Source organism: Tasmannia lanceolata, unplaced genomic scaffold, assembly GCF_043159265.1.
Source record: "Tasmannia lanceolata isolate RefF3 unplaced genomic scaffold, GAP_Taslan_0.1 ptg000003l, whole genome shotgun sequence".
Lineage (NCBI taxonomy): Eukaryota > Viridiplantae > Streptophyta > Magnoliopsida > Canellales > Winteraceae > Tasmannia > Tasmannia lanceolata.
The window spans coordinates 56,921,594-56,941,768 of NW_027518680.1; the positions used below are offsets into that span (position 1 = coordinate 56,921,594).

The 20,175-nt window shown below is 43.6% G+C and overlaps 1 protein-coding gene across 1 annotated transcript; it reads right to left on the reverse strand.

Moving 5' to 3' along the window:
• Positions 1-2,761: 2,761 nt before the first annotated feature.
• On the reverse strand, positions 2,762-4,735 carry LOC143869964 (uncharacterized). Its single transcript, XM_077376504.1, has one exon. The coding sequence runs from the start codon at positions 4,733-4,735 to the stop codon at positions 2,762-2,764; it is 1,974 nt and encodes a 657-aa protein (XP_077232619.1).
• Between the last annotated feature and the right edge of the window lie 15,440 nt (positions 4,736-20,175).

Sequence of the window (20,175 nt, forward strand, 5' to 3'; positions counted from 1 at the left end):
CCCGCCCTTTAACAGACTTTTGAGTGACATAAGTAATGTCGAACTCAGATAACAATAATAACCACCTTGCGGTTCTTCCAGTAAGAGCAGGCTTCTCAAACAAATACTTCAACGGATCCATCCGTGAAAGCAGAAGTACCTTGCTTGATAACAAATAATGTCTGAACCTCTGAGTTGCCCAAACTAATGCTAGACAGGTCTTCTCCAAGATTGTATACTTCACCTCGTATTCTAGCATCTTCTTGCTGATGTAGTATACAGGCCTCTCCTTCTTAGACCCTGAATCTTGCTGAGCAAGCATACAACCCATCGCTGTATCCGTGATGGATAAATACAACAACAATGGCTGACCCAGGATGACAGGGGATAAAACAGGAGGTAAGGACAAACACTCTTGATCTTTTCAAAAGCCACCTGGCATTCTTCGGTCCATTTCTTCGATGAATTCTTCTTTAGAAGCTTGAAAATAGGCTCACAGGTCAAAGTCAGATGAGCTATAAACCGTCTCAGATACTGAACTTTTCCGAGAAAACCTCGGATCTACTTTTCGGTCTTCGGCGGTTCCATCTCCTGAATCGCTTTGATTTTCTGAGGATCTACTTCAATTCCCCTTTCGCTTACCATGAATCCCAGTAGCTTTCCTAAAGTAACCCCGAATACACACTTGCTGGGGTTCAGACGAAGCTGATACTGTCTGATTCTTTCAAAGAATTTTCTTAAAGAGACAGTATGCTCCGGCCGAGTCTTTCCCTTGACGATCATATCATCTACATAGACTTCGACTTCTTTGTAGATCATATCAGGAAGAAGAGTAGTCTCAGCTCTCTGATAAGTAGCACCTGCATTCTTCAGCCCAAAAGGCATTACTTTGTAACAGTAAGTTCCCCACTGAGTAGTAAACGCTGTCTTGATCATATCTTCCGGTGCCATCTTAATCTGATTGTATCCTGAAAACCCATCCATAAAAGATAACAGAGCATGACCAGCTGTATTGTCCACCAGAAGATCAATGTTCGGAAGCGGGAAATCGTCCTTCGGACTCTCCTTGTTGAGGTCCCTGAAGTCCACACACATCCTGACCTTTCCGTCCTTTTTGAGCACCGGCACTATATTCGCTAGCCATTCTGGATATTCAACAACTTGAATAAATTTTACTTCTAACAGCTTTTTAACTTCGTCATGAACTTTTAACTCCCATTCTGTTTTAAGTTTTCGGAGTTTTTACTTCTTTGGCTTCGCGCCAGGGATTAAAGGCAACCGATGCTGGACAATGTCTTCGCTCAATCCCGGCATGTCATCATAAGACCAAGCAAAAACCTCCTTGAACTCCTTAAGTAAAGCGATTAATTCCTAACGCTCTTCGGGAGATAAAGTTTTGCCAATTCGTATTTCCCGAATTTAGGTTTCGTCACCAATATTTACGGTTTCAATTTCCTCTTCAAGCGGTCTTGCTCGGCGACCCTCCTCTTGTTGAATCATATGTTTGATTTCAAGGGGAGTTTCGTCGGCATCTTCATCAGAGGGGGAATCTTGATTATCATTATTAATATTATCAGTTTTAAGAGCAGATTCAGTACTTGAAATAGAAACAGGAGAAACAGAAACAGGAATGTATGTAAAAGAGTCTTTCATTTCATTCATAGTATTTGTTACATCAAGAATGGAATAGCCCACAGCAGGCATTGTATTGGACTCTAACGATGTATTCACAGACTCAACAGACAACTCAACATTGAACTCAGCCAACTCTGGCATATGTGCAGTTGAAGAAATAAACTCATCATCTAAAGTACTCTTGGACTCGACCTTATTAGAAAGAGACTTGTCACCGACTCCAGAACCAGATCCAACTTCTACGGTACCTGCATCAAAAGAATCGTTAGAATAAACAAACTCAATATCAGACTGGGAAGTAGACGTATACTTAGAGACTACTGACTCTTTTGAGGAAACGGGACTATACTGAAAGACTACTCGAGGTAAAACCTAGGAGGTCCAGTTGGTCAAGGGTCCCTCGGCTGGGGTGATTAACTCTGCGGGGTTCAGAATGAATGCATCTCTGCCTATCACTGCCACCTCTGATGCTTCGGTCTCACTGCCAACCAGTGCGGCCACTGGATATTCAATTTGAAACATGCCATTCAGATAGCCCGGCTCTAAAACATCGGCCCAATCAGTTTCTGGTGCTTTCTCAGCAATCTGCGCACTCATTGGCTTTTCTGATAACTCTAGGTCAAAGAAAATTTCAAAGCCCGGAAACCTCTGCCCTGTCACATCATCGGTCCACGGTTCAGCAAACCCACAAAATGGAAAATCTGCCCCCTCTTTTCTGAAAACGCCGTTTCTGACCAGACTGATTGATCCCATAGGCAATTCTAGTCCCCGGCGGCGGCAGTCGGCCCATTTCAGCATGTATCTTTTCATTTCCTTGACCTCCTGCTCGGTCGGCTCATATCCCAGGCCAAAGAGACCATTGAAAGTTCTGAACACAGGCCACTCAGTAGGGCCTTGATGATATTTGCCCAGCCCTGCGCCCGGAATATAACCTTGTTTACGGATCATCCTGACTTCGAGTTGGTGCTAGTCAAGAAGAAAACTTCTTCTCCCATGGCTTCTTCCATGGATATGACCGACACCTCCAGTGAAAAACCTGTCAAACTGACATCGGCTTCCTTCCCAGCTACAAGCTCCTGCGAAATCTGTCTGATCTCTAAGTCCGGGTCACCCTTTACAGTCACTACCCTGCCGCTACGAATAAACTTCAATTCTGATGAAGGGTAGAGGGGATAACTCCGACCTTATGCAGCCAAGGTCGACCCAATAGCAACAAGAAAGAAGCTTTAATATCCAAAACTTGGAATTCTATGTCAAAGTCTTCTCCCCCAATCTGGATTTCAGTGGCCAGGGTTCCGATGACATCTCGCCGGGTGCCATCATATGCTAATATACCCTGCTCTGAGGGAATAAAATCTCCAGACCCAAAACCCAAAGTCGCAGCAGTACTCAGAGGACAGATATTCAGAGCGGACCCATTGTCGACTAGTACTTCGGGTACCCTTTTCTTGTTGCAGATCACGGTAATTTTGAGTGAACGAGCATGGTCACTCCCTTCAGGAGGTAAATCATCGTCTATGAAAGATATTACCTTGGAAGTCCTAGTTACAGCGACTAGGCTTACTAACTCATCGGGAGTGATCTCAGTTGGCACCTGAGCAGCATTCAACTCCTTGAGTACAACCTTCCTGTGCTTAGACGAAGACATAAGTAGACCCCAAATAGAAACGTTTGCTTGGGTCTTCTTCAGCTGCTTCAACAAATTATCATCTTCTTCATCTGCACTCGGCCTATTCTGCCCCTGATTCTCGGCTGCTCTTAGTGCTTCTGCAGGGTTTTCTGCTCTCAATTCCGCAGGCTTGAACACACGGCCACCCCGGGTAACATGACGAAGCTCGTCACACTGATCTTCTAACAGAAGCAAATCATCTGCATCCATTCTTAGAACATACGGAGCTTCAATTGCCTCCTCTTCTTCAAAATCACTCATCCTTAGAACATAAGGCGTTTCCTTTTCTGCCTCAACATCCTCACATCGAAGGACGCATGGAGAGGACGTCTCTGCCAAACTGGTGCTCCCCCTCCAGAGGGCATAAGACCTTTCCCTTTCCATCTCCTCGATCTCTTCAGGATCAAATCTTAGAATATAAGATTCATCAGGAGTGATGGCGCAAATGAGAATGGATGGATCAAGAACCGGCTCCTCGACAAAAATGGCATTCGTCGCAGGAGGAGGAATTGCACGATGATTGGGAAGGGGATTCCGAGTTACATTGGGCCTTTCCACCTCAAGCTTTCCGTTCTCTAACATAGTCTGGAGCGCATGCTTTAAGGCCAGACATCTTTCAGTGAGGTGACCTGAATTTCTGTGGTATTCACAATACTGGTCTGCTCTCCAATATGGGGGTAACGGGTTAGGTACTGGCCTAATATCAGGTAGTCTGATTTTCTTATCCCTTATCAACTTTTTCAGAATCAGAGGTAAAGGGTATGGTAGTGGATCAAAGTGCCTCTGAGGTTTCTGCTCTACCGGGGCTGGCGCTGATCTCGCCACCTCTGTTACAGTCCTGGCCGCTGGGCGAACATGGTTTACGTGGTCAACTTCTTTCTGTACGACCACGGGTCTCTTTCCTTCCCTGATGTCTGATGGAAGTCTGGCCCTCAGACCCTTAGCTATTGCATCCTCAGTCCTCGTCCCAGTCTTAATTAGATGGTCAAAATCGGTGTAATGCTGAGGGGACATAAAATGGAAATACTGCGGCGACAAACCCTTGATCACCAGCTTGATCTGATCTTCTTCTGATAGCCTCTCGCTTAGCTGGGCAGACTTTCGACGCCAACGACGGATGAAAAAGGTAAAGTTCTCCAGAGGACCTTGCTTCAACTGTTTGAGATCCCTCTTGGTAACCTCTATCCCTTCTTCCATAGAAAACCGCTCTACAAATTTGTTGGAGATGCTTTGTAAGGTCTTCACATCTTCGGGTTTCCGACGCAGAAACCACTTCTTCGCCACCCCAGTAAGAGACATTGGAAAGACCCTGGCCATTTGCTCAGGAGATAGCCCACACTGCTGCGACATCTCAATAAACCACCTCATATGATTCCGGGGACATCCAGTCCCATCATATTTGTCATAATCGGGGGTTTTGAATTTAGGGGGCAAGGTGACTCCCGGAGACATTATCAGCTCAGATATATCGAACTGCTTTGGGCCTTGATGCTTCAAGCTTTCAATTTCTTTTGTCAGCTTCTCCAATTGATCAGCTACCTATTTTTCCTTATTATACCGGGCCACATCTGGAATGCAATATTCTTCAGCGTACTGCCCTTCTTCTAGGTTGACGTCTACTGGTGAAATGAAAGGATGGTTCAAATTTGCAGGGCTCGGATTTGCCGGTATAGCGGGAGGGGGTTGAACCGCAGGTGCTCTAGAAGTAGAGACCTTTTCATTAGACTGGGCTTTCATTTGGGCCATCTCCTCTTTCATAAAGGCCATATCCCGGGTAAGATTCACCATCATCTCTTAAATTTTAGCTAGCGCATCATTGGGTTCAGCCATTTGGACAGATTCTAGGGATTCAGATGATTCAGATAAAGAAGATGCAGATTGCTCAGGTAAGGTTAGCGGTTCAAATTGACGAATGAGTCTAGACGTGGTTGACTGTCTAGACCACGCAGGTTGACTGACACTTGAGGGAGCGATGTTTGCTCAATTTTAGAATCCTGTGCTGAAAATTAACATACTGGATTAAAACGGTAACAATTGAGATAAAGTATTATGAACCAATAAAGATAAGAGAAAATCATGAATACTATTCCATTGATCAATAATCAAATTGTAGTTACAATCAAAACATTAATCTTTGTTAACAATTGGATGAAAGTAACTATTCACAATGAAATTTGAAGAAATTAAAATGGCAACTTTGTGAAAAGGAATCTTCAAAGCTCTCCAATTCGAGCTCTCCGGTTTGCAGGCTCCTCCAGTATTCCTCCCTTCCGAAGTTTAGATGCGAAAGCAGATCTCCTCTCCGTGATTTTGTCTCTCCAAGCAGCTACTATGGATGCAATGAGGTCAGGAGTAAGGTTTTCACAGCTAGGTGGTGTGATAACCTTAGGAGTACAAGAGTTTGCAATAATCTGACAAGGGAAGCACAAAGGTGCATAGAAAGATGATTTCTCTAAACCCATAAGATAAACAAATGAGTATGGGTAGGTGCTGGTGATAATTTGTGGACAGGATTGACTCACCCAATGAAATTGGTCTTCCCTTACATTCTGCAGCCAATGGTGCCATTCATTAAGCTGAGATTGCTTAACCTTTGTCTTCCAAGAATGAAAACTCTTAAGAGTGTACTCAATGCTGTTTTGTGGCTGAAGGATAGTGAGTTTCTCACATAGCCACACATATAACAGCTTAGCACATCCGAAAAAATTATCCTGCACCTTTTTACTAGCAATGAGGTCTAAGCCATAAAAGGTTTCGGCTAGCATTGTAGGGACAGGATTTCTCCCCTCATTTATCTGATCTACTATCGCCGACAAAGTGAAAGAGGCGGCACTAGAGTCTCTGCGAAGGACATGGCGTGCAAAGACAGCAAAGACTAAGGCATTATGTCGACATTCCTGAAAACGGATGTCAGTAGGATCGACGTTTTTGGAAAACAACTCAATGAGGGTCTGAAATGGCACATTTTTCTCTGTTAAGCAATACAGAGTTTTCACAACCTTATTTTCGAATAATCTGCGAAAAAGATCATGAGGGGAGTCTATGCTCGAAGGCCGGATCCAAAGTCCCTCAGGAGGAAGCTCTAGCAAGACACACCAATCTTCAAATACAGGACAAAGTTCAAAAGACCCAAATCGAAAGACATGGAAGACAGGGTCCCAAAATCCAGCAGCTGCTTGAAGAAACTGCCAATTTATACCGCGACTATTCAGATGGGTAAAAGAACTGATGAAACGCTCGGCCACACTCCTTTCTGCACATCTTAACGGAAAAGATTTAACAGTCTCAGCTATCCATTTGTCTAACAAATTATTCGCCATGATGAGACCTATAATTCAGATAGGACAAAGATCAGGAGAGAATGAGGATATCCTTGCATAGACAAATGACCAGGGTAATATGAAAATCAATTATATGAAAAAGGATAAAATCTGCGATAATGAATTTTTCATCAAAGATGAGAGGTAGCCAATAAATCAGAAAAATAGACCACGGCCATAAGATGACAGAAGTAGGTCATAAACCGGATCTAAATCTGGTGATGAATACCAACAATTGTACGATCGAGAAGATCAGAATAGTAGACCATGGCCATAAGGACAACGAATGAGCTATCGGCCAAATGTCAAGGCGAAACAGGTATATAGATAATCATATATCCTAATGAATAATAAATATACAAATTGAATCTATGACACAACAAAACAATAGATATACAATCAGAGGGTAACGAATAAATTGCGACCCCAAGAGTGACATGTACATGCCACTAGCCTAGTGAGACTAAAAGGATGTAAATACAACTGATCAAACCAGAAGTTCTCACTAAAAATGGGTTCTAAGCTAAATCGAGGCTATACATGGGAATCGGGACAAGGAAAATTGACTCCAAAGAATAGCCATTATGCTCAAAATGCTCCAGGTAAAATCCGGCAGCATAACGACTAGACAAGAAGGTCGAAGTAAGGTAAACTCATGGTCTAACGAACTCTAAAGGATAGCGGTCATGCTCAAAATATTCTGCGAAAAATTCGGCAGCTGTAGACACCCCATTTTGACCGTGCCCTAAACCTTCCAATTTTGTGCAAAACCCCATCAGATCAATGATCTAGGGTCCCAAACTTAACCCTAGGCTAGCTTTGGGTCCCAGCTAGGTCCCCGCAAAATTTCGTCAAAATCCGAGTACGTTTGCCTAGCGAACGAGCAGAGAAAGGACCGTAGTGTAAACCAGAAAAGGGGGGTGAATTATCCTGGAACGGTGCAGAGCAGATTTCGAATAAGACACGATTGGATGGTGCGCCCATCAATTTTTCCGCCAATAGTGCGCCCATCAATATTGGTAGTGCCAATATCACCACCCTGTTTTTATAAAATAAAAAAAAAAAAAAAAAAAAATCCGTTTTTTTAGAGAGAGAGAGAAGCGAATCGTCGGTTTCTTTTTTATATATATATATATATATATATAAAATATAAAATAAAAACCCATCATCATTGTCCCCCCTTTTTCTCTTTTCTTGGGCCCACACCTCCCATTTGACGAAAAAAAAAAAGAAAAAAAAAAAATCATGATGACTCATGATTGTTTTCTCTCTCGCGAGAAAAAATCGAAAGACCAGGGGAGAAAAAAAAGGAGGGAGAGAAGAAAAAACCAGAGAGAAAAAAAAAAAAGAAAGGAAAAACCAGAGGGGAGAGGGAGAGAGAGGGAGATCTGCAGAGGGGAGAGAGAGAGAGAGAGAGGAGAGATCTGTAGAGAGAGAGAGAGGGAGAGAGAGAGAGAGAGAGAGAGAGAGAGAGAGAGTCTTCTCCTCCGGCAATCCAGCCGGAATCCGGCGAGGCCAAACCCATCTCCGACCGGCCATCCACCGATCACCACCACCTTCTCCGGCATCCTCCCAACCAACCACTGGAGCTCCACCGGCATCCACATCTCCTCCACCCCACCTCCAGCGGATCCCACATCAGCGGGTCCTACATCAGAGGGTCCCACATCAGCGGGCCCCACACAAGCACGACTCTGTCAACACCTTCCTGGATCTCTTGTGGCGTAAGTTCATTTTTTTTATTTTTTAATTATTCATTCTTTGCACTACACGGGTCCCACAGCGGGTCCCACATCAGTAGGTCCTACAGCGGGTCCCATATCAGTGGGTCCCACAGCGGGTCCCACAAGCGGGTCCCACAAGCGGGTCCCACAGCGGGTCCCACATCCGCGGGTCCCACAGCGGGTCCCACAGCGGGTCCCACAAGCGGGTCCCACAGCGGGTCCCACAGCGGGTCCCACATCAGTGGGTCCCACAGCGGGTCCCACATCCGCGGGTCCCACATCAGGTCACACATCAGCGGGTCCCACAACAGCGGGTCCCACATCAGCGGGTCCTACTATGAATAGTAGTTTTGAATAGTACTTATAAATAGTAATTATGAATAGTAGTTTTGAATAGTACTTATAAATAGTAATTATGAATAGTAGTTTTGAATAGTACCTATAAATAGTAATTATGAATAGTATTTTTGAATAGTAATCTTGTATAGTAATTATAAATAGTAATTATAACAGTCTTCAGCACAGGAGTCAGTCCTTCAGTCAGTCCAGGAATTTTTCCTGTCATCATAGGGGTTAGGATTCTGTCCATCCTCCCATCAAGTTGTGATCTTTACCCGCTCCTGCAAGGTATAGGATGCTGTCCAACCCTTGCCGAGTTATTTTCCTGTTCGTTCCCCCGCAAAGTATAGGATGATGTCCAACCTTTGCGGGATTCCAGAAGTCTCCCTACCCTTATGATGATAGGATTTTATTCTCTGATGTCAAAAAACAACAAAAAAAAACATTTCAAAAATACTTGAAAACAACAAAAACATTCCAAAAACACTTGAAAATTCAAAAACATCTCAAAACAATTCAAAATCCAAAAACATTTTAAAAATCAAAAATCTCAAAAAATCTTGAGTTATTTGCAGAGTAGTTAGGAATTCAGTCCGAACTACGGATGGCTTGATCCCTAGCTGAGGGGTACGTAGGCAGCTCAGGCGTGCTGCTGGCACCCTGAGTTCAGTCACCATTTTTAGACACCATTTTTACACCCTTTCACCATTTTCAGTCACCATTTTTTGTAAATATTTCTCATAACTTTCACCATTTTTCATAACTTCAAAACCTCCAAAAAATACAAAAAACTTCAAAACCTTTTCAAAAAGATCTTCCCCTAGAGTTAGGAGTCTGTCCTAGATATTTAGGGTGTTTTAGAGTTAGGAGTCGGTCTTGATTTGTATTGATGTGGTGTGTCCTGTCGTGTGAGTGTCCCTAGAGTTAGGAGGCCTCGAGTCGATCGGTCAGACACTTAGTCGAACCGATGGCTAGACTAGGAAGCATATAGTCAGCCCATGGTTTTCTTTATGTTGCACAGCCTAGATACACATAGGATGTAGGGCCCACCTGCATTAGCTTAAGGCTAAACAACCTGCATTAGTTAGGACATATAGAGAGTCCTAAAAATCACAATCCACTTGAATTTAAGCAATCGCAGAAAAAGCTTTAAAAACTAGTCGAGTCTAGTTGATCGAGTCTAGGATAGCGGTCCTAGAGGTTTAGGCATTGTAGTTTAGCATAGGACACCGAACTACGTTGGCTCTGATTCTTCCCGAGGCCGGGATACGTAGTGCAGCTAGGATGGATGGCCATCCTGGTCCGAGTCAAGTCCTACATTAGAATTTTAGGATTTGTCTTGTTGAGTCGTGTGTTGCGTATTTTGCTGTGTTTTCTTATTTTCATGTACAGATCCTATACCTTTAGCTGTAGCATGCATGTGCTTGTCCACCAGAACTTAGACACCAATTAGGCATGTCACATATAATCTAACTATTCTTAGGCGACATATCTTTCATTTCTTTTGTGTGTGCTTCTTATTCATCTCCGAGACATGCATGATTAGCTAGACGTTATCTCGGAGATATTCGTTCCCATTTCACATGATTTTCTCCCAAAACTCTTCAAAATTAATAATAAATGGCATAAGAGACCAGGTGCTAGCACTTGGGCGAATTGGGGGCGCCTAATCCCTTCCCCATTCGTCATCAGGCACGAACCCTTTGTATCTCTGGTTATCTGTTGCGACAGAGCACAGCATGGGATCCAGGGCCCACTTCCTTGGATGGCGACTCTTTCTTTGCTTAAGGTGCGTCTCGAATCCGGGCTAGTTCCCGAATCGAGAGGTATCTCACTTTACATCGCCGCTCATGTTGTGAGGGGCACTCTTTCGAGGGTTCCTTGGTGGGGCTCTCCTTCACGTGGATGATCTAGAGACTCGCGCGGGGGCCCGTCCCCTCACGCCCGTCCCGGATCTGGTTCCACAGGCTGGCGACTCTGCTGGGGAGTTTTTGAAACATTGCCTAACTCCGTAAAAATGCCATTTTAATTAATTTTGAAGAAATTTGGGTCAAAATCAAGCTAAATGGGAACTTTATCGTTAGAAATCCAGGGGCACCAAGTAGGTGCGTAATTAAAACAAGGGATTCACACACTGCACAGTAGGCATTGTCATATTTTTTATTTCTTGATTTTCATTGTTTTTTTATTGGCTCCACGGGATAGATTCAATGCGTGCCCGACTGGGATGTTATTACACCCTGATGGTGCTGTTGAATCTATTTCCAAGCTATGCGCCAGCGCTGCAGCCGTAAACACTCGGTGCACTTGTGTTTACAGCAGCCGATGAGCAATGAAGCATACTATGTATAACACTCGGTGCACTTGAGTTATACATATTAAGTATGTTTCATACGCATAGTACCCGATAGATTGAGTCCGGAGCCCTACTTTGTTTTATATATTATGTATATACTTACTGACTTAGTGAAACTCAACTAGGAAGTACCCGTGTTTATATATGTATATATTGCATTCATATAAGGACGAACATGTGTTGCTTACACATGTGAAGCCTAGAGTTAGGAGCCTTGACCCATTTATAGACTAGGGTAGTTCACCTCATGTGGCTACAAATGCGGTCCTGGTACACTCACTTGTCTGTCATGAGTCGAGACTTTCTTGACTCCGCTAGATTAGACTAGGGTTGGTGCCCCTGGTTAGGGTGTATATGTATGTACATATATTTATTACTAGATTAGGGTTTGCTTCATAGCTAGGTTTTCTTTCCTAATCTAATCCGTTTTTCCCGTCCATCCGTCTTTTGGATTATGATCAGATCATTGGTTTCACATCATTATCTTTATAGCCATGATCTATCTTCCCTGAGCTTGATCCTTTGATCGATCATGATCAGATCGCTCTGCATGCCAATTATGAGTCTTCTTTGCCATTATCACTGCCAGAGTGTGTGTTCTTGCTGAGAGCCCTGCTTTATCTTGACCATGACGGCATACTCTTCATGTTTAGTTGCTGAGACCCTCCTAGTATAGCCGTCATGCTGCCAATTTTTTTTAGAACCCTTGAGCGTAATCATTATCCTTTTGGGTTCATTGACAAACCATGTGCTTACCTTACCACATCTCCTGGTATAGCCGTTATGCTGCCGAATTTTCTCTAAATACCTTGAGTGTGGTCATCATCCTTTTAGGCTTGTTGACAAACCATGTACTTGTCGTACCACATCTTCATGTACAACCATTAAGCTGTCGGATTTTGATCCAAGGGAAGGATGTGTTGGCGCTACCTTTTGTCTCAACTTGCGCATTACATTGTCATGCGATTAATTCTCATTGAGCCTAGTGTTTATGGTGTCCATGACAGGAGTCTTAGTCACTCGTCTACCATCAACCCCAAAAAAGCTTTCATCTCTAAACTCGCTTGGTCTAGCCCACTATACCTTTTTCCTCTCACATTGCCCAGATGGCTAAGTATGCTGAAAGTCTCGTCTTGAGAGAAATAAGAGAGATGGTGATGACATCCATGACCTGATAGACAGGGATCCCCTCATTCTTCTTGAACTCAAATGCTTCTGAGAACCCTGCACATAACCGTGTTGCACCTCCTACACCCACCATGGGAACCACTCTACCCTTTCAACCCTTCATAGATCTCACCACCTTTACCTGTACCACTTCTGGCCTGAAAAATGATTGGGAAGGGAAAAGAAAAATGTCAGGGCTTGAACTTCTTGAAAATATCATACCAAAGAAAGCCTTGCCATTGTCAGGTGCTAAAGAACAATTTGAGCTGGGTCAACAGAAACCAAAGAGGCCCTCCCTTCTGAGATTCTAACTCTAGGATTACTCTTTCCAATCATTATCGCCATTAATGAAGGCACGTTGTCCTTGAACTTTCAGCGCCAATCCGTTGCCTCCGATGAAGTGTCTCATCTTTGAAATTTGTTTTGAAGTGTGTATACCAACCCTCCTGTCAAAGTTGGTAAGTCTAACCATGTCAATATCAATTCTAAGTATGTTGTGTTTATTGGTCTCTCTCATTCTGAGCCAATGTCCAATTTTTGTTGAATTTGATGGAGAGCCTATCGTGGCGCGTCAAAAATCATTGTATGTACTTCAAACATTCAATGCAATGAACATTTGATTCCAGTGTCGTCAATATTCTTGCAAATGTTCACTCTTGGATCTAATGTTAATAAACAAATTAAGACACCCTCCTCGGACGAGGATGCCGATGAAATTCTCCTCGAGATTTGAAAGATGATCAAACGAGAGGAAGAGTGTTGAGCAAAGCCACTTGAAGATGAAATCGATACCGTGGATAGTGTTATCGAAATCCGAAACTCGGGAAATAAGGATTAGCAAAATCTCCCGAAGAGCACAAAGAGTCGATAAACCTATTTAGAGGGTTCAAGGAAGTGTTGCTTGGTCCTATGAGGATAAATCAGAAGCGTGCCTTGGCACTGTTCAACGTGAGTCACCCTCAGCTTCAGACATCAGGTCGAAAGAGCAAAAATTTTGAATGAAGGATACCCAACATCAAATGCAGTGAATGAAAAATTGAGAGAAGACTTTCGGACAACAAAGTCATGAGCATAGAGCATGAACCCCAAAAAGAATACTTGGGCTATACATTGCGATGGAATTTCAAGTTAAAGCATTCAAGGCGTAGGGGCATTCCCCACATCCAAAAAAAAAAAATCGGAATGAACAAAGAAAAAATAGAATCCAGAGAAGAAAGGAGAAGGGAGCATGCCCCGCGTCAACTTCTCAAGAAAGTTAAAATCGCAGGAAGCGGAGTCGATAAGTAGATTGAAAATTTCAAAATCTTCAGCATTCAGAGAAGACCCAGAGTCGTAGAATCCCGAATATCAGTGCAAGATCCTAAAGACAAAGTGGGAATTCAATCAGTCTAGCTTGCACAGTGCAGATGAAGTCTTGCCAGGAAATGCCGCCAGACTCCTAAAAAAAAAAAAAAAGTTCAAAGCCATTGAACCTTAGCCATTCAAGAAGCTTGTATGCCAAAACATCAGAAGGTCATCCTTGGACGCCTGAGCCTTAAACGCCAAAAATCCCAAGTTAAAAAAAAAAATCCTTTTGCGAACACCTTCGAGCCTCAACAAAATCAAACATTCTTTTCAAACACCCGCAAACCAGGGGCATTTCGACCCGAACTACGTCTGACCTGATCCCCAACTCTTCGGGGGTACGTAGGCAACCTGATCAATTCAGGTTCGGTCAACCTTTGGGATAAAAATCAAATTATTCCCTTTCAACCTTTGGGATAAAAGTCAAATTATTCCCTTTCAACCTTTGGAATAAAAGTCAAATTATTCCCTTTCAACCTTTGGAATAAAAATCAAATTATTCCCTTTCAACTTTTGAGCTTAAAGCCAAATCATTGTGTTCCAAACCCAAGCGAACTACGCGGATCTGATCCTCCATTTTTGGGGTACGTAGGTAGTCTGGCGAGACCAGATTCGATCCAAATCGTTTGAACTTCCGATATCTAACCCTTTTGAACCCAAGCCCGCCTAGAAAGTCCTTCTGGTGAACAAGCAGTGGTTCAAAGTCAAGAAGAAAAAATGATGGAGTTTGAAGACCCGCTAGGCTGAAAACCCGAGAGGGCGGTCTAGGCAAAATTTAGGGTCATTCACCCGCTAAGTTGACAACTGAAAAGTCGGGTTAGGCAAAAGTTAGGGTATCGAGCCCGCTGGATTGAAAACCCGAAAGGGCGAACCAGGCAAAAGTTAGGGCAAGCGGTCCGTCAGATTGAAAACCTGAAAAGGCAATCTGATCAATGGCAATGACTTCCAACAAAAAAGCGAATCATTGAGATGGAGAAACAGCCTTCAACCAGCGTAAAATCTCGGGGTCCAAGTAGTGCCAGCAAGCTTACTTTAACATTCCTCTAAACTGGGGCATTGAAACCGAGCAATCCGAAAGGGATAATAATCATGACATAAACACCGAAAAAGGAGAATAGTGCCTCTTGACACGGTCTTCGAAATACTCTAAGAGTGGCTAAGCCATACCCTTGAAAAATAACACATCAGATCCAAGAGTGAGTCGAAAGCGAGTCGAGTCCTCCGAACAACAAGAATCTTCTTTGACCGAGTCCTTGGAAATCTATTCCTCCTTCATATTTGTGTTCCCTTTCCTTGCAAAGTCCAAACTGTCGGGTGCTAGAAGAATGGGAGCGTGTCCTCCAAATTGCGAAGAAAATTCAGAGTAAATCCTGGTTTAGGTATCAGAAGGGGCGGGAGACATCTTGTTCAAACCTACCCGAGACCTTAAGCCTCCAAAAGTGAGCCATGCGAAAAAAGGGATTCTCAGACCCAGCCATCATGGTGATTGTCCTACTCTCTCCATACAAAAAAAAACTGTGCAACCTCAAGCCTTCATGAAACGAAGCATCTTTTCTTCAACCATCATTGTCCTGCCTCCTTAAAACTCCTGTCATGGAAACACAATATACTAGGGGCATCTTTTATGACTCGCGTCATAAAAGATGTCAAGCACACAAAGGCAATCAGTAATAAGGCCTCCAGCAAGTTAAGATAAGAGGGGTACGAGCACATCTCAAGCCAAACCTCTAAACTCCTCAGTTGATTCCACTCTTCAGAAGAGTCAATTCTCCAAGAAAATCAGTTTCCCAAGCGGAGTCTAGAATTTGCTCGCGCAGCCTTCAATCCCCGGCAAAATCAGAAAAAATGGTCAATATCCAAATCCCTGCAAGTTATCTGAGTCCAATTCTCAGCAAGGAACTCATACTCCCAATTTCCTCGGCAAGAGGCAATCAGTCTAAAAAAAAAAAATCATCATTCGAAATCAATCAATTCTCAGCAATATCACTGTCCTTCCAAGACTCTTCGTGGTTTGTCAGGCAGGCACATCATGGACCCATGCTCCCCGATTGGCTCTTCGTGATATGTCCTTCCAGAAATATCATGGACCCACTATTCATAGTCATTCCATTCATATCTTTTACATGTCATTTGTTTCTGCATGTTGGGCTCTTCATGGCTTATTGTCATGGACCCCAAATTCAATGTTTGGCTCTTCACGGAGTATTGCCGTGGACCCTTGATTCCTTTCTGCTGGGCTCTTCATGGTTTCTTGCCATGGACCTTAGATTCATTGCGTGGCTCTTCACGGTTTGTTGCCGTGGACCCTCGATTACTTCTTGGCTCTTCATGGTCTACCATTCAGGTATACTATGGACCCATGCTCCCCGATTGGCTCTTCGTGATATGTCCTTCCAGAAATATCATGGACCCACTATTCATAGTCATTCCATTCATATCTTTTACATATCATTTGTTTCTGCATGTTGGGCTCTTCATGGCTTATTGTCATGGACCCCAAATTCAATGTTTGGCTCTTCACGGAGTATTGCCGTGGACCCTAAATTCCTTTCTGCTGGGCTCTTCATGGTTTCTTGCCATGGACCCTAGATTCATTGCGTGGCTCTTCACGGAGTATTGCCGTGGACCCTAAATTCCTTTCTGCTGGGCTCTTCATGGTTTCTTGCCATGGACCCTAGATTCATTGCGTGGCTCTTCACGGCTGGTCACCGTGGACCCTCGATTACTTCTTGGCTCTTCATAGCTTATGGCTATGAACCCTTGATTCTCAGTTTTTCTAATCCGCTTATTGTCATGGACCCCAAATTCAATGTTTGGCTCTTCACGGAGTATTGCCGTGGACCCTTGATTCCTTTCTGCTGGGCTCTTCATGGTTTCTTGCCATGGACCTTAGATTCATTGCGTGGCTCTTCACGGTTTGTTGCCGTGGACCCTCGATTACTTCTTGGCTCTTCATGGTCTACCATTCAGGTATACTATGGACCCATGCTCCCCGATTGGCTCTTCGTGATATGTCCTTCCAGAAATATCATGGACCCACTATTCATAGTCATTCCATTCATATCTTTTACATGTCATTTGTTTCTGCATGTTGGGCTCTTCATGGCTTATTGTCATGGACCCCAAATTCAATGTTTGGCTCTTCACGGAGTATTGCCGTGGACCCTTGATTCCTTTCTGCTGGGCTCTTCATGGTTTCTTGCCATGGACCTTAGATTCATTGCGTGGCTCTTCACGGTTTGTTGCCGTGGACCCTCGATTACTTCTTGGCTCTTCATGGTCTACCATTCAGGTATACTATGGACCCATGCTCCCCGATTGGCTCTTCGTGATATGTCCTTCCAGAAATATCATGGACCCACTATTCATAGTCATTCCATTCATATCTTTTATATCATTTGTTTCTGCATGTTGGGCTCTTCATGGCTTATTGTCATGGACCCCAAATTCAATGTTTGGCTCTTCACGGAGTATTGCCGTGGACCCTAAATTCCTTTCTGCTGGGCTCTTCATGGTTTCTTGCCATGGACCCTAGATTCATTGCGTGGCTCTTCACGGCTGGTCACCGTGGACCCTCGATTACTTCTTGGCTCTTCATAGCTTATGGCTATGAACCCTTGATTCTCAGTTTTTCTAATCCATTAATCACTCAATATCTTTCTTGCAAGGTTCTTCGTGGCTTATTACCACGGACCCCGGATTATGGCTTGGCTCTTCGCGGTTTGTTGCCGTGGACCCTCGATTTCTAGTTTCCTAAAAATAAAAAAATATAAATAAATTTCGTTCCGCGAGGCTCTTCGTGGCTTACTACCATGGACCCTCGATTCCCGTTTGCTTGGCTCTTCACGGTTCACCACCGTGGACCCTCGTTTTCTGCAAGGCTCTTCATGGATTATTACCATGGACCCCTGATCAAAATTTTCATTCAACTGTTGTTCTTCCTTGTCTAATTTGGTGAAAAGCTGGACAACAACTCTCTCTAGTTATTTTGTTGTCAAGTCATGGTCCGTCGTTCCACAGTGTGCCGTCACCCAAGTGCGGAGTCAGGAATACCTGTGTGACCGATGTGTTACTCGAGTGTGACCGATGTGTTACTCGAGTTATTTCTCTGGTGGGAGGCTATCTCACCAATATGTTTTGAATGCTGAGTTATGTGTCCAGCATTTCACCAAATTAATATTAAGTCATGTTGAATGTGAAATTTTAAAACGAAAGTCTCTCTGAGAGCATCTTTGAGAGCATCAAGCCAATAATCAAAATCCTTTTCATTCAAAACCCCTGAGGCATCCCTTCCCTCCAATTCGAGTGAGACCCCTGAGACATCTGTTCCCTCCACGAGTTCAATCTTTGTAAAATAAATTTTGGGCCAGTCAAAATGTGTTGTCTGTTCAGCTTTGACATTCGCGCGACAAGCACACTCTGCCAAAGAGGGGCATCTGTAGACACCCCATTTTGACCGTGCCCTAAACCTTCCAATTTTGTGCAAAACCCCATCAGATCAATGATCTAGGGTCCCAAACTTAACCCTAGGCTAGCTTTGGGTCCCAGCTAGGTCCCCGCAAAATTTCGTCAAAATCCGAGTACGTTTGCCTAGCGAACGAGCAGAGAAAGGACCGTAGTGTAAACCAGAAAAGGGGGGTGAATTATCCTGGAACGGTGCAGAGCAGATTTCGAATAAGACACGATTGGATGGTGCGCCCATCAATTTTTCCGCCAATAGTGCGCCCATCAATATTGGTAGTGCCAATATCACCACCCTGTTTTTATAAAATAAAAAAAATAAAAAAAAAAAATCCGTTTTTTTAGAGAGAGAGAGAAGCGAATCGTCGGTTTCTTTTATATATATATATATATATATATAAAATATAAAATAAAAACCCATCATCATTGTCCCCCCTTTTTCTCTTTTCTTGGGCCCACACCTCCCATTTGACGAAAAAAAAAAAGAAAAAAAAAAATCATGATGACTCATGATTGTTTTCTCTCTCGCGAGAAAAAATCGAAAGACCAGGGGAGAAAAAAAAGGAGGGAGAGAAGAAAAAACCAGAGAGAAAAAAAAAAAGAAAGGAAAAACCAGAGGGGAGAGGGAGAGAGAGGGAGATCTGCAGAGGGGAGAGAGAGAGAGAGAGAGGAGAGATCTGTAGAGAGAGAGAGAGGGAGAGAGAGAGAGAGAGAGAGAGAGAGAGAGAGAGTCTTCTCCTCCGGCAATCCAGCCGGAATCCGGCGAGGCCAAACCCATCTCCGACCGGCCATCCACCGATCACCACCACCTTCTCCGGCATCCTCCCAACCAACCACTGGAGCTCCACCGGCATCCACATCTCCTCCACCCCACCTCCAGCGGATCCCACATCAGCGGGTCCTACATCAGAGGGTCCCACATCAGCGGGCCCCACACAAGCACGACTCTGTCAACACCTTCCTGGATCTCTTGTGGCGTAAGTTCATTTTTTTTATTTTTTAATTATTCATTCTTTGCACTACACGGGTCCCACAGCGGGTCCCACATCAGTAGGTCCTACAGCGGGTCCCATATCAGTGGGTCCCACAGCGGGTCCCACAGCGGGTCCCACAAGCGGGTCCCACAAGCGGGTCCCACATCCGCGGGTCCCACAGCGGGTCCCACAGCGGGTCCCACAAGCGGGTCCCACAGCGGGTCCCACAGCGGGTCCCACATCAGTGGGTCCCACATCAGTGGGTCCCACAGCGGGTCCCACATCCGCGGGTCCCACATCAGGTCACACATCAGCGGGTCCCACAACAGCGGGTCCCACATCAGCGGGTCCTACTATGAATAGTAGTTTTGAATAGTACTTATAAATAGTAATTATGAATAGTAGTTTTGAATAGTACTTATAAATAGTAATTATGAATAGTAGTTTTGAATAGTACCTATAAATAGTAATTATGAATAGTATTTTTGAATAGTAATCTTGTATAGTAATTATAAATAGTAATTATAACAGTCTTCAGCACAGGAGTCAGTCCTTCAGTCAGTCCAGGAATTTTTCCTGTCATCATAGGGGTTAGGATTCTGTCCATCCTCCCATCAAGTTGTGATCTTTACCCGCTCCTGCAAGGTATAGGATGCTGTCCAACCCTTGCCGAGTTATTTTCCTGTTCGTTCCCCCGCAAAGTATAGGATGATGTCCAACCTTTGCGGGATTCCAGAAGTCTCCCTACCCTTATGATGATAGGATTTTATTCTCTGATGTCAAAAAATAACAAAAAAAAACATTTCAAAAATACTTGAAAACAACAAAAACATTCCAAAAACACTTGAAAATTCAAAAACATCTCAAAACAATTCAAAATCCAAAAACATTTTAAAAATCAAAAATCTCAAAAAATCTTGAGTTATTTGCAGAGTAGTTAGGAATTCAGTCCGAACTACGGATGGCTTGATCCCTAGCTGAGGGGTACGTAGGCAGCTCAGGCGTGCTGCTGGCACCCTGAGTTCAGTCACCATTTTTAGACACCATTTTTACACCCTTTCACCATTTTCAGTCACCATTTTTTGTAAATATTTCTCATAACTTTCACCATTTTTCATAACTTCAAAACCTCCAAAAAATACAAAAAACTTCAAAACCTTTTCAAAAAGATCTTCCCCTAGAGTTAGGAGTCTGTCCTAGATATTTA

Excerpts from the sequence above, each read along its gene's own strand:
- LOC143869964 (XM_077376504.1), bottom strand. The coding sequence starts at position 4,735 with ATGTCTCCGGGAGTCACCTTGCCCCCTAAATTCAAAACCCCCGATTAT.